Below are 11,205 nucleotides of genomic sequence, written 5' to 3'. Positions count from 1 at the left end.
AACATATACCCCCACACACACACATACATTCACACATATACACACACATACACACACACACACAGAGAGACACACATACAATGTACTCCCACTCCTCTCTATTCTTGGTACTTTCTAATTCTTTGCATTCTCCAGATCTAACCAAAGAGCCATCTGCTCTAAGGACCTGCCCTAACCTGGCTCAAAACCCCAATTTGAAGCTCATCCAGTCAAAAGTTTGTATAGCTTGGGGTCCCATGGTCAGACCCCTACTGCTTCCTATATAGAACCTGTGTATGCCTGCCCCAGCTGAACCTCCTCATTCACTCTCTGACCCTGGTTCCTGATGGGCATGATGACCAAGACAAGACAGCAGCTCCACCCAAAGGCCGGAGATGAAGGCGCGGAGATAAAAGGCCTTCCAGAGCTTCCCAGGGCTAAGACTGGGGAAAGCCTCCCCTCCCCAACACCTGTCATCACTAACGCTCTGATGAGGACGTCAGTCCTGGATTACATCCGGTATTTCTCGAGATTCAGCCTACTTCTCTCCCAAGTTCAAGACTAATAAAGGGACCACCAAAGGGGATGCTCACCCAAAGGCTGGGTCAGGCATGAACATCTGGGGGGACCACTGTGGCCACTGTGTCAAGGTACCCCTTTTCAGGTTGTGTACTTAGTAATCTCAACTCAGCCTGCAGCCCTCCCAGTCTCTGGATTTCACATGCACATAATTTTCTGTGCAGAGAGACTGGCTGTTAACACCCTGTCTGGTTGTGCTAGCACAGACAGTCTGTTCAAAACAGAAAATCTCTGAGCCAGAACTGTGCAAGCACTACCACACATCCAACTTAAATCCTCAAACCTCAGAGGAAGTGTGACCCTTTGGCAAGGAACAACCCCAGGGAGGACCATCAAGTCTACCTCTCCCAAAAGAAAGGTGGAATGGGAGCTTCCTGGAGGATTAAGTTATCAGCGTGCATGAGGTCCTGGTTTTTATCCCTAACACAGATGGAAAATTCAAAGGAATAAACATATACACTCTTTAGTCAGATGTAGTAGCACATGCTTTCATGAGGAAGATCAAGAGTTCAAAGCCAGCCTGAGCTACAGAGTAAGACCTTGGGGGGGGAGAAGAGAGAGGGGGAGGGAGAGAGAAGAAAAGAGAGAGGGGAGAGGAGAGAGAGAGAGAGAGAGAGAGAGAGAGAGAGAGAGAAGAGAGGGGAGAGAGGGGAGGGAGAGAGGAGAAATGAGAGAGAGGAGAGGAGGGGGAGAGAAAGAGAGAAGAGAAGAGGAGAGGAGAGAGGGGGAGGGAGAGAGGAGAAAAGAGAGAGAGGAGAAAGAAGGAGGAAGGGAGAGAGAAGAGAAGAGGAGAGGAGAGAGGGGGAGGGAGAGAGGAGAAAAGAGAGAGGAGAAAGAGGGAGGAAGGGAGAGAGAGAGGAGAGGAGGGGGAAGGGAGAGGGGGAGAGAGAGAGAGAGAGAAGAGGAAAGGAGAGAGGAGGAGGGAGAGAGGAGAGAGGAGAGAGGGAGGGAGGGAGGGAGAGAGAGAGAGAGAGAGAGAGAGAGAGACCTAAAGCCAAGACACTAAAGTGGAGGATCCATCTCATGTCTGGGCTAAACTGAGAGGAAGCAAACCCAGGCTGGACCAAGTAAACCCATCCCAAGAAAGACAGTTGTAAAGGACAGAGTTGGTGACAATCCAACACTCCTTGGAAGTGAGCTGTCAGGCCTGGCTATGATGACCTTGGAGTTCCCAGATTTAATTATTGCATGCACTATAATACCACAGCTTTAAAACAAAGGAAGCACCAAGTGACCTGCAGGCTTCTCTTTAATGCTGGCTGCTGAGCACACACTCCAGTTTCCGCTGTTAGTGATGGGACACATAATTAACTTCCTTTATGATGGTTCTAGCTGCCTAGTGTCAGTGTCCATGACCATCAGAAGCAGCCCTGCCTCCAAGCTCTCAGCCTTACTCAGACTCCAGCCCCTTGGAGCAGTCCTGATCTCTCAGAACTCTCAGATCTGACTCCAGTCCTTGGAGTCTTCCACATAAGTCCCTGTGCCACTATGAGGTCATTGTCCCAAGCAGGTAAATGAGCACAGTGATACCAACCCCTGAAGAAAGCCTTTGAACTGGAAGAAATCATGTGTCAAAGAACCCTCCATGGGGGGTAGGGGGGAATGCAGTGGCTCACACCTGCTGTGCCAGCATTTGGGGGGACAGAGGCAGTAGCATCTTGAGCTCCAGGCTAGTGATTTGGGGTCAGCCTGGACTGTGTGAAACCATGTCTCCAAAACAACGAAAATCCCTCCACAGTGAGCTAGCCAGAGCGGCCATCAGTGTCAGTGGCTTCTCTCTGCAAAGTGCATAGGGAAGGGTAGAAGAAGAAGGATTAGAGGAAACAGGAGCTGGGGGGAGGGAGAGAGGGAGAAAGGAAGAGAGGAAGAAAGGGAGAGAGGGAGAGAGGGAGGGAGAGAGGGAGAGAGGGAGAGGGAAGGGGAAGAGAGAGAGAGAGAGAAAGAGAGAGAGAGAGAGAGAGAGAGAGAGAGAGAGAGAGAGAGAGAGAGAGAGAAGGGAAAGTTTCTGCCTAAAGGGATACAGGAAGAATAACAAGTTAACAATAGCAGAACAAATAGATAAACAAGCAAACACTTTTAGAGCTCTTAAGTGCTGGGTCCTGCCCTGTAGGCTTTCTGGTCCATTATCCCATTAGGTCCTCTCAACAGCTCTCTGGTTGTTACTATTATTATTATTATTATTATCATCATCATCATCATCATCATCATCATCATCATCATTATTATCATTATTATCCCCTTATCCCTGCTCCTCATAGGACATCTAAGGCTCGAGAAGGTTATTCACCCACCCAAAGTAGGACATGAATTTGCTCATAACTTCAAAGACCTTGTCAGCACGCACGCACGCCCCCCCCCCCCCCCAGAGCATGAATTCAAAGATAACCAGACATCCAAGGCCAGGGCTTCCTAGCCTTCAGAGTGGAGAACTAGGTGGGATATGAACCAGTCTGGGAAGGAGACAGTGGCCCAGTGAGTCCCAGTAGCGCAACAGGAGGGTCCCGCCCGATGCCCACAGTGCCCAGCCCCGGAGCTGACCAGGCGCTTCTTGCCACCATAAACCCCGGGCGGGAGGGAGAAGAACGCCGTTTTATGGGAGCGGCAAGGTAGCCGGGGCTGCTTTGATTCTGACAGGCAAGCTCATAAACTCCTGGGCGGCGGGCCCGCTCCCTCCTGCAAGATATAAGGCTCAGCGCGAGCCTTGGGATCCATCCTGGCTCTGTATCGCCTCATCACCATGTCCTGCTTCTCCTCCCGCCTCGGTGCCTCCTGTGGGGTCCGCGCCTTCAGCTGTGCCTCAGCCTGTGGGCCCCGTCCCGGCCGCTGCTGTATCACTGCAGCTCCCTACAGGGGCATCTCCTGCTACCGCGGACTCACAGGGGGCTTCGGCAGCCGCAGCGTCTGTGGGGCCTTCCGCTCTGGCTCCTGTGGACGCAGCTTCGGATACCGATCCGGAGGCGTCTGCGGACCCAGCCCCCCCTGCATCACCACCGTCTCTGTCAACGAGAGCCTGCTCACCCCCCTCAACCTGGAGATCGACCCCAATGCTCAGTGCGTGAAGCATGAGGAGAAGGAGCAGATCAAGTGCCTGAACAGCAGGTTCGCGGCCTTCATCGACAAGGTGGGTGTCCTGGACCAGCCCTTCCTGGCGCCTAAGGACCTGCTGGGAGCGATCCCCAAGCAGGTCATCAGAAAGGGAGCTTCTAGGTAACTTTAGCTGATGAGAAAAGTCACACATCTTTATGCTCCACCGCCTAAGAGGAGAAAGGTCATTGGTCCTAACTTCTCTCCCTTCTAATGCAGCCTTCTCTCCCACTTTTAAAGAAGGAAGTTCATAGCCCCGTGGGACAGTCTCAGCTAGAATGCCATGCTTTGTGAAATCATTTGACACCTTCCTAGTGAGGCTGCTTTCCCAACACCGTGAATTCGTTGTTTTAGTGTGGCCCACGTGCAGATTCCTGTGCACGCACACATGTGTATTTAGGTGGAGCAGCTTGGTGTCTCCAGTGAGGACAGAGTGTTGCAGTTAGCCTCAGGGAGTGTGTGAAGACTGATGCCTCCTGCACAGTCCTTCATGCAGGGAATAGAAAAAGTGGCAGCGATGGAGCTGAACCATCCCACCAGAGTCAGATCAGACCCAGGCACAGTGTTCAGGCCAAAGCCCAGAGCTGCAGTTCGCTCTAGCCAAGCTACCCCGGGGTAAAGTAGTCACAGTCAAGCAGAAAGGAACCTGGGCCCAAAAGCCTGTGGCTTTTACCCAACACCTACTTCCTCCTCTGGCTCACTGGGTGACAAGGCATGGAGGCCTCCTCTCTCCACCTCAGCAGCCTCCCGCCAGTGGCTGTGGGTGAGCCAGCTACACCCTTGAACAGGCAGGTAAAGCTGAGAAAGCCACAGGGACCCTAGTTATTAAGGCCTCCAAAACCATCCTGCACACATAGTACCAAGGACCCCAGAGGCCATTTTTGGAAGTTCTAACACTCCAGGCCTCAGCTGTACTCTTGGAAGTAGGTGAACAGGGCCCAGGCCTGCAGTCGAGAGGCAGCATGGCTCCAGCCCAGACTCGGGGAGAGGAAACTCTCAGAGTTAGAGGCTCAGAGCCAGTCAGACCTGCTGCCATTCTTCAGCCTTGGCCACATCCGCAGTCAGGTCTACTTGACTGACAGTAAACCGGCACATCCCCGTGGGCCTGTTTTCTAAAATCCTCTCCAGTCTACATTATCCACATGGTTTCCAGAGACTAGCAAGCACGGTCTCACTTGGGACTGCAGGTCTCTTATGTGGCAAAAGCCCAAGAATACTCACTTATGTCTCTGACACACCCCAGGACTCCCTGTCTACTCTGTCCATGCTCAGCTGGTCACCAAGGACATCAGATAAGTCACAACCCTCCCACCACTAGCTCGAGGTGAAAGGCTCCCTTCTCTCCTTTCCCTTCACTGCCCCGTGTTCTCTCCTCCAGTGAGCCTTCCCTGCTTTCCTCTGCCTTACCCAAAGTCATTCAGGTACCCAGCACAGCTACACATCTCACGGTTTCCCTCTCACCCCACCTGGACAGACCTTCATTTGCCCACCCATTTACACAGCTCCTCCATGAGCTCCGCCCACCTCTCCCTATTCCCTAAGGAGGGCAAGGCAGGTGGGCTCCTCCCACAGACTTTCTCCCTCTCCCACAACAGGTGCGCTTCCTGGAGCAGCAGAACAAGCTGCTGGAGACCAAGTGGCAGTTCTACCAGAACCGCAAGTGCTGTGAGAGCAACCTGGAGCCTCTGTTCGAGGGCTACATTGAGACGCTGAGAAGAGAGGCTGAGTATGTGGAGGCCGACAGTGGCAGGCTGGCTGCTGAGCTCAACCATGTGCAGGAGGCCATGGAGGGCTACAAGAAGAGGTGAGGGCCATTGGGGAGGAGGGCTTGCAGAAACAAATGAAATTAAGTCGAAGACGGTGTGTTTAGATAGGACTTTAAAGTGATGCTCCCCAGATGTCCTCCCTAAAGAGAGTAGAAGACCACGCAAGACACATGCCTCTAGATCACTGGTTCTCAACCTTCCTAAAGCTGCAACCCTTCACTTCAGTTCCTCACGCTGTGCTAACCCCCAACCATAAGTTTACCCCATTGCTACTTTGTAACTGTAATTTTGCTACTGTTGCGAAGCATAATACAAATAGCAGATATGCCGGGTATCTGGCATGGGACCCCAAAGGGGTCATGACCTGCAGGTTGAGAACCACTGTTCTGGAGGGAGTTTTCTTCTAGACTGGGAATTTAAAGATTTTTGGAGGGACTAAGGTGGCTCAGTGGTTAAAGGCAGAAGCTGCTCTTTTAGAAGACCAGGGTCCAAATCCTAGCAACTCACCTGGCAGCTCACAGCCATCTGTAACTCAAGCTAGCCCCAGGGGATCTGGTACCCTCTTCTGACCTCCATGGGCATTGCATGCATACAGTGCACAGACACATATGCAAGCAAAACACTCACACACATAAAGAAAACTAGATAAAATCTAAAAAAAAAAAAAGAAAAGAAATTAAATAAAGATTTCAGAGGTTCTAAGATATTTATTTTTTACTCATTTTTTTTAACTCACACGTTGAGTGCCTGCTGATGCTCTAGGTACTGAGTTAGGCCCTAAATGGTGACTGAGCAAAGGGAGGCTCCAAAGCCAGGCCCAGCCGACCCCAGAGAACCACAGCCCAGACACAGGGGCCTCTGAAAGGTGCAAGGCTCCTGCCTGACCCGCATTGGATTAGGAGAATCCAGGAGCACAAGGAGCTATCATGTCTGCTCCAAATGATCATCTGGGCCTTTAGCCTGTCTCTTTCTTCCCCCTCCTCAACTCTGAGCCTTGTGTCCTCTGTCCCCAGGTATGAAGAGGAAGTGGCGCTACGGGCCACTGCTGAGAATGAATTTGTGGCCCTGAAGAAGGTGAGTGACGCAGAATGGCCATCCTTCATCCAGAGCTGGCATTTAACACCTTCACTGGACACTGAAGGCCACTGCTCCCCAGAACCACCAGCCCAACCCCACAGAGCCCACTGCCAGCCTCACTTGGAGCAGATGTTTTATGCTCATTGACCTAGGCTTCTAGTCTCCCTTGGCACTGGGCCTCCCATACAGTAGGCACCTGATACACAGTAGAGAAGAAGGGATCACTAGTTGCCTGGGCAACCTTGGACAGCCACAGCGGGAAACACCTAGTGGTGAAGAAGGCCTGGTGTCACTTGCTTCCTAAACATGACTCTGCAAGGACAGCCTCCTGGATAAGGGGACTGCCCGGGGTCCTCAGTTCTGACAGGCCTGGTTCTCCTATAAGATCCAGGACACAGCTGCAGGACCTGGTTAGAAGTGACCCATTCCCCACGTCCACACTAGACCCCAGGTTTTGGCAGAGACGCCAGCTGTAGATTTGAAAGAACCATCCCAGTTGTAACAATGTTGTGCCTGAGATCCTCAGAGTCCCCCCCACACACTGACTCCTCACCAATGTTATAAAAGGGATTGCTCACACACCATAGCACCAGGCCCTGAGATGGCCAGCTATGGGAAGTCTCCCAGGAACGAACTGTTCAGGAGGGGGGAAGAATGGCAATCTGGTGACTTACCCGTGAGACTCTTGGTTTGTCTTCCCCATTTAGGATGTGGACTGTGCCTACCTCCGTAAATCAGACCTGGAAGCCAATGCGGAAGCTCTGACACAGGAGATCGACTTCCTGCGACGACTGTACGAAGAGGTAAGGGGACTCGGGGCAGTGAGGCAGCCAGGAGGAGACCGTAACATTTTGGAATGGACTTGTGACCATTTTGGTCTCTAAGCTCCCCAGTGGACACATGGTATAAAATATTGGGGAGATCTGAGGCAGGTTATGTATCCCAAAGAGGAGAATCTCTCACCCCACTCCCCACACAAGCTAGATTCCCTGGTGACCACAGTGCTCACAGGTGGGGAACACTTAGACCTGAAGCACAAAGCTGAGGTCTCAGACATCGACCCTGTCTCTTCCTCTGGACCTGGAAGTTTGTGTGAAGAGCATTGAAGGATGGGTGGAGAGGAACACAGTGACGTAGCTGGGCCACCAAGGAAGGAGGGAGGAAGCAGACAGGGCAGGGGAGAAGGTAGGCTGCCAAGAGTAGGGGTGAGAACTAAAAAGAACTTTCTTCCCTCTTCCCCCGACAGGAGACACGGCTCCTCCACGCCCACATCTCAGACACCTCCGTCATCGTCAAGATGGACAACAGCCGGGACCTGAACATGGACTGCGTCGTGGCTGAGATCAAGGCTCAGTACGATGACATTGCCAGCCGCAGCCGCGCAGAGGCCGAGTCCTGGTACCGCACCAAGGTGAGTGATTCAGGACATGGCAATAGACAGGGCATGAGGGGTCTACGAGAGAGGGCTCCTTTCTGAGTATTCTGACTCTTAAGAGCCAACAGTAGGATGAGCATTGCTACCTGGTTGCACAGGGGTGCTCGGTGGGTGGCTGTCCCATCCTGGACTTCATGCCATCTCCCACCCTTCTCAGTGTGAGGAGATGAAGGCCACAGTGATCCGGCACGGGGAGACCCTCCGCCGCACCAGGGAGGAGATGAACGAGCTGAACCGCATCATCCAGAGGCTGACGGCTGAGATAGAGAACGCCAAGTGCCAGGTGGGTTGAAGGGAGATTCAAGCAAGCGATAAGAAGAGACAGGCAGCATCACCAGGCCCTTGGCCCGCTAGAATGAAATGACATGGCTCCAATAAAGCTCGAGAGGTAGTAGGGACCTAGAGAGAAGGCAGGGTTTCCCTCGTCTCATACAGCCCTTACACTGGGGTGACACGTTCACTGACATCCGGTAGCCATTGTCCACCAGCAAAGCGAAATGCTGAAAATCCCCCGCCTCCTTCTCTTCTTTGGATTGCCAAAAGAGCTAACTACCTTCCGTGGACTCTCTAGGGCTCTCTCTTCTCTTGCTCTACACACTAGGAGGAGCCCAGCTGGGGCCCCGCCCGACTCATATCATGTTCTAACAAGATACCCCCTCGATACCCCCACAGCGAGCAAAGCTGGAGACTGCTGTGGCTGAGGCAGAGCAGCAGGGAGAGGCCGCCCTCACCGATGCCCGAGGCAAGCTGACTGAGCTGGAGGCTGCCCTGCAGAAGGCCAAGCAGGACATGGCCTGCCTGCTCAAGGAGTACCAGGAGGTGATGAACTCCAAGCTGGGGCTGGACATCGAGATCGCCACCTACAGGCGCCTGCTGGAGGGCGAGGAGCACAGGTGAGCTGAGGAGAACCTTGTGGGAATTGATGTGAGGGACAAGCTGTCTAAGGCCTGTCAGACCTTGGATGGAAGGAGATGACCCTGGTCCTCCCACAGAACTGTCTGTTCCCAAATGTGACACACAGTCTGACTACCCTACTCCGGGCCAGGCTTCAGTACTAATGGTTACCTATCACATATCACATGCTCTATGTCAAGTGCCCATTTTTAATCCTCCATTCTGTCAGGAAGGTACCATTTTTTATCCAAAAACAGAAGCAGATTGGCTCAATATCCCAAGGACACAAAGTTACTAAGCTGCAGAGCTCGAACCCTACACTTGGCCTCCTAGAGCCCGTTCATAGCTTCCTTTGACATTAAGCTCATGTGTAATAAGGATGATGTTCCCTGTATACATCTAGCCCAATCTAATCCTTGCTGAAAGCACTACTGGCATTCAGCAGGGTCAGTCACTGATTGCAAGCAGTGTGTGAAAGTCACAATTCCACTCACTGCTGCTCTAAAATCAGGAGAGCTGGTCTCCGTGGGGTCAAAGAAAGAAAGTCATCACTTGATGAGGATTTGAGGCAGACTTTCCTGCCTTTCAGGAGATAGAACTTACCTAGAACAAAAGCTGACCCTGTCTGTCCCCAGGCAACTGCCTCAAGGAATCCAGCTCACTGCTTGAAACTAATGGCACTTTCTTTCCCCTAGGCTGTGTGAAGGTGTGGGCTCTGTGAATGTCTGTAAGTATCTGCTGGAAATGCCCCCTAAAAAAATAGCTTTGGGGATGGGCAAAGCTGATCACAGGCCTACCCCCACTGAACCCCAATGTTCCCCAACTTCCTCAGTCCCTCCTCTTCCTGAGGCTTCTCTCTAAGGACTACTGGGGGTGGGAAAGGGTATCCAAAAAGTTGAATGTCCCTTGCTGGTGGTCACCAGGAACTGCAGTCCAGGGAGATGGGCCTAGGCATCCTCACAGCTCTCCAAATGTGCTGTGAGGCTGAAAAAGCAGAACCTGTCATGTTAACCACTGACCCCTTGAGGAAAAGGCAGGTCCTGTGTGTGAAGCCCTCAGGGACTTCTGGTGGGTGGGTGACACCCCAGCAAGCCTCTCATCTCTTCCTGTTCCTCTTCCCACAGGTGTCAGCAGCTCCCGTGGAGGAGTCACATGTGGGGGCCTCACTTATGGCACTACCCCAGGGCGCCAGATTGCCTCTGGACCCTCTGTCACCGGGGGCAGCATCTCAGTGATGGCCCCTGACTCCTGCTCTCCTTGCCAGCCCCGTGCCTCCAGCTTCACCTGTGGGAGCAGCCGCTCTGTGCGCTTTGCTTAGTGCCAGCAAATGAGCCACCTGTCTGCCCCAGAGTGGAGTGGTGTGTGAATGGAAAATGTGTGCTTGCTTGAGAATCTTCTAGATGCTCCTGTTAGAGGAAAGAGTTCAGGGCCACTCTCCTCTGCCTTCTCCTTTTAGGGAGTTGTCTCCCAGTTCTCCTCTGGCTTTACTTTAGAAGGTCATTCATTCCCAACCCGTCCCTTAACCCTAACATGTCTTCAAATACTTGTAAATGATTTGTATCGTTCACCAAGCTCTCTGGGACACTACCAGTCACCCAGGGTGACAATAACACTTGGCCTTCTTGGGTCAAGGCATGACCTAACCACCCAGCCATGCCCCCAAAAACCAAGAACCAGGGAGAACCCTTCCCAAGCAGCTTCCCCTTCTGGCCCCAGGTACAGGGGCAGCAAGCACCTGCCCATCATTGGTTGGGTTTGCTAACCTCCCTGGCTGACTGCCTTCCTTGGGGCAACCTGCTCTAACCACACTTCTTGGGTTACCTCCCAGGAAACAGTCTATGCTCTGAGGAGGCCTACTACCTACAGCCCCTATCTAGGGAGCTTTGAACAGGTCTTGCTGTTCAAGAAGCCTTTGCACATTTCAAAGGCCCCATACTTGCTCAGGCCTCCCCTGCCTGTGCACAGGGAACTGTCCAAGGGAGAACTGGCGGGATGGGGACTATGACCACTTTCTGTCTATGGGTGCCTTGCCTCCTGGGTTGAACCCATCTGTGTTTCAATAAATGCTGCTTCAACGCAAGGGGTTTGGTGTTTTGTGTCAATGTCGCACCTGCGTGCTTGTACCAGCCAAGCAATCTTAGGTCAGCCACAAGGGGCTTATCCAGTCACCCCTGTGACTCCTTTCCCTGTCCATTCCCATTTGTCTTCTCTCCATGCCAGCCTGGAGCCCAACTCTAGCTCCCTAAGAATAAGCCGTCTCGTCATCTTGTTAGGGTCACTACTGCTGTGATGAAACACCTTGGCCAAAGCTACTAGGGGAGGAAGGGGTTAATTTGCCTTGTGCTTCTGTATTGTGCTCATCACTGAAGGAAGCCAAGACAGGAACTCTTA

General features: G+C 52.5%; 1 protein-coding gene across 2 annotated transcripts; it reads left to right on the top strand.

Annotated features, from left to right (window-relative positions):
- Positions 1-3,261: 3,261 nt before the first annotated feature.
- Positions 3,262-10,441, top strand: Krt87 (keratin 87). Of its 2 annotated transcripts, NM_001101675.2 has the most exons (9): positions 3,269-3,679; positions 5,238-5,446; positions 6,422-6,482; positions 7,193-7,288; positions 7,732-7,896; positions 8,078-8,203; positions 8,593-8,813; positions 9,510-9,541; positions 9,939-10,441. In NM_001101675.2, the coding sequence occupies exons 1-9, from the start codon at positions 3,296-3,298 to the stop codon at positions 10,130-10,132; spliced, it is 1,488 nt and encodes a 495-aa protein (NP_001095145.1). In that variant the 5' UTR covers positions 3,269-3,295; the 3' UTR covers positions 10,133-10,441. The 2 variants fall into 2 exon arrangements, with proteins under 2 accessions (XP_087415151.1, NP_001095145.1); XM_087559025.1 differs by lacking the exon at positions 9,510-9,541 and having other exon boundaries at positions 3,262-3,679; positions 9,939-10,150.
- The last annotated feature ends 764 nt before the right edge of the window (positions 10,442-11,205 follow it).

This window comes from Rattus norvegicus, chromosome 7 (genome assembly GCF_021556685.1).
Source record: "Rattus norvegicus strain SHRSP/BbbUtx chromosome 7, alternate assembly SHRSP_T2T, whole genome shotgun sequence".
Lineage (NCBI taxonomy): Eukaryota > Metazoa > Chordata > Mammalia > Rodentia > Muridae > Rattus > Rattus norvegicus.
Note: the sequence above shows the minus strand (reverse complement) of the source record. Positions and strands in the feature narration are given on the sequence as shown.

Bases quoted from the DNA above. Each gene is read 5' to 3' on its own strand.
- Krt87 (NM_001101675.2), top strand. From the start codon at position 3,296: ATGTCCTGCTTCTCCTCCCGCCTCGGTGCCTCCTGTGGGGTCCGCGCC. The intron at 8,204-8,592 runs GTGGGTTGAAGG...ATACCCCCACAG, and splicing joins TAGAGAACGCCAAGTGCCAG to CGAGCAAAGCTGGAGACTGC. The intron at 9,542-9,938 runs GTAAGTATCTGC...CTCTTCCCACAG, and splicing joins TGTGGGCTCTGTGAATGTCT to GTGTCAGCAGCTCCCGTGGA.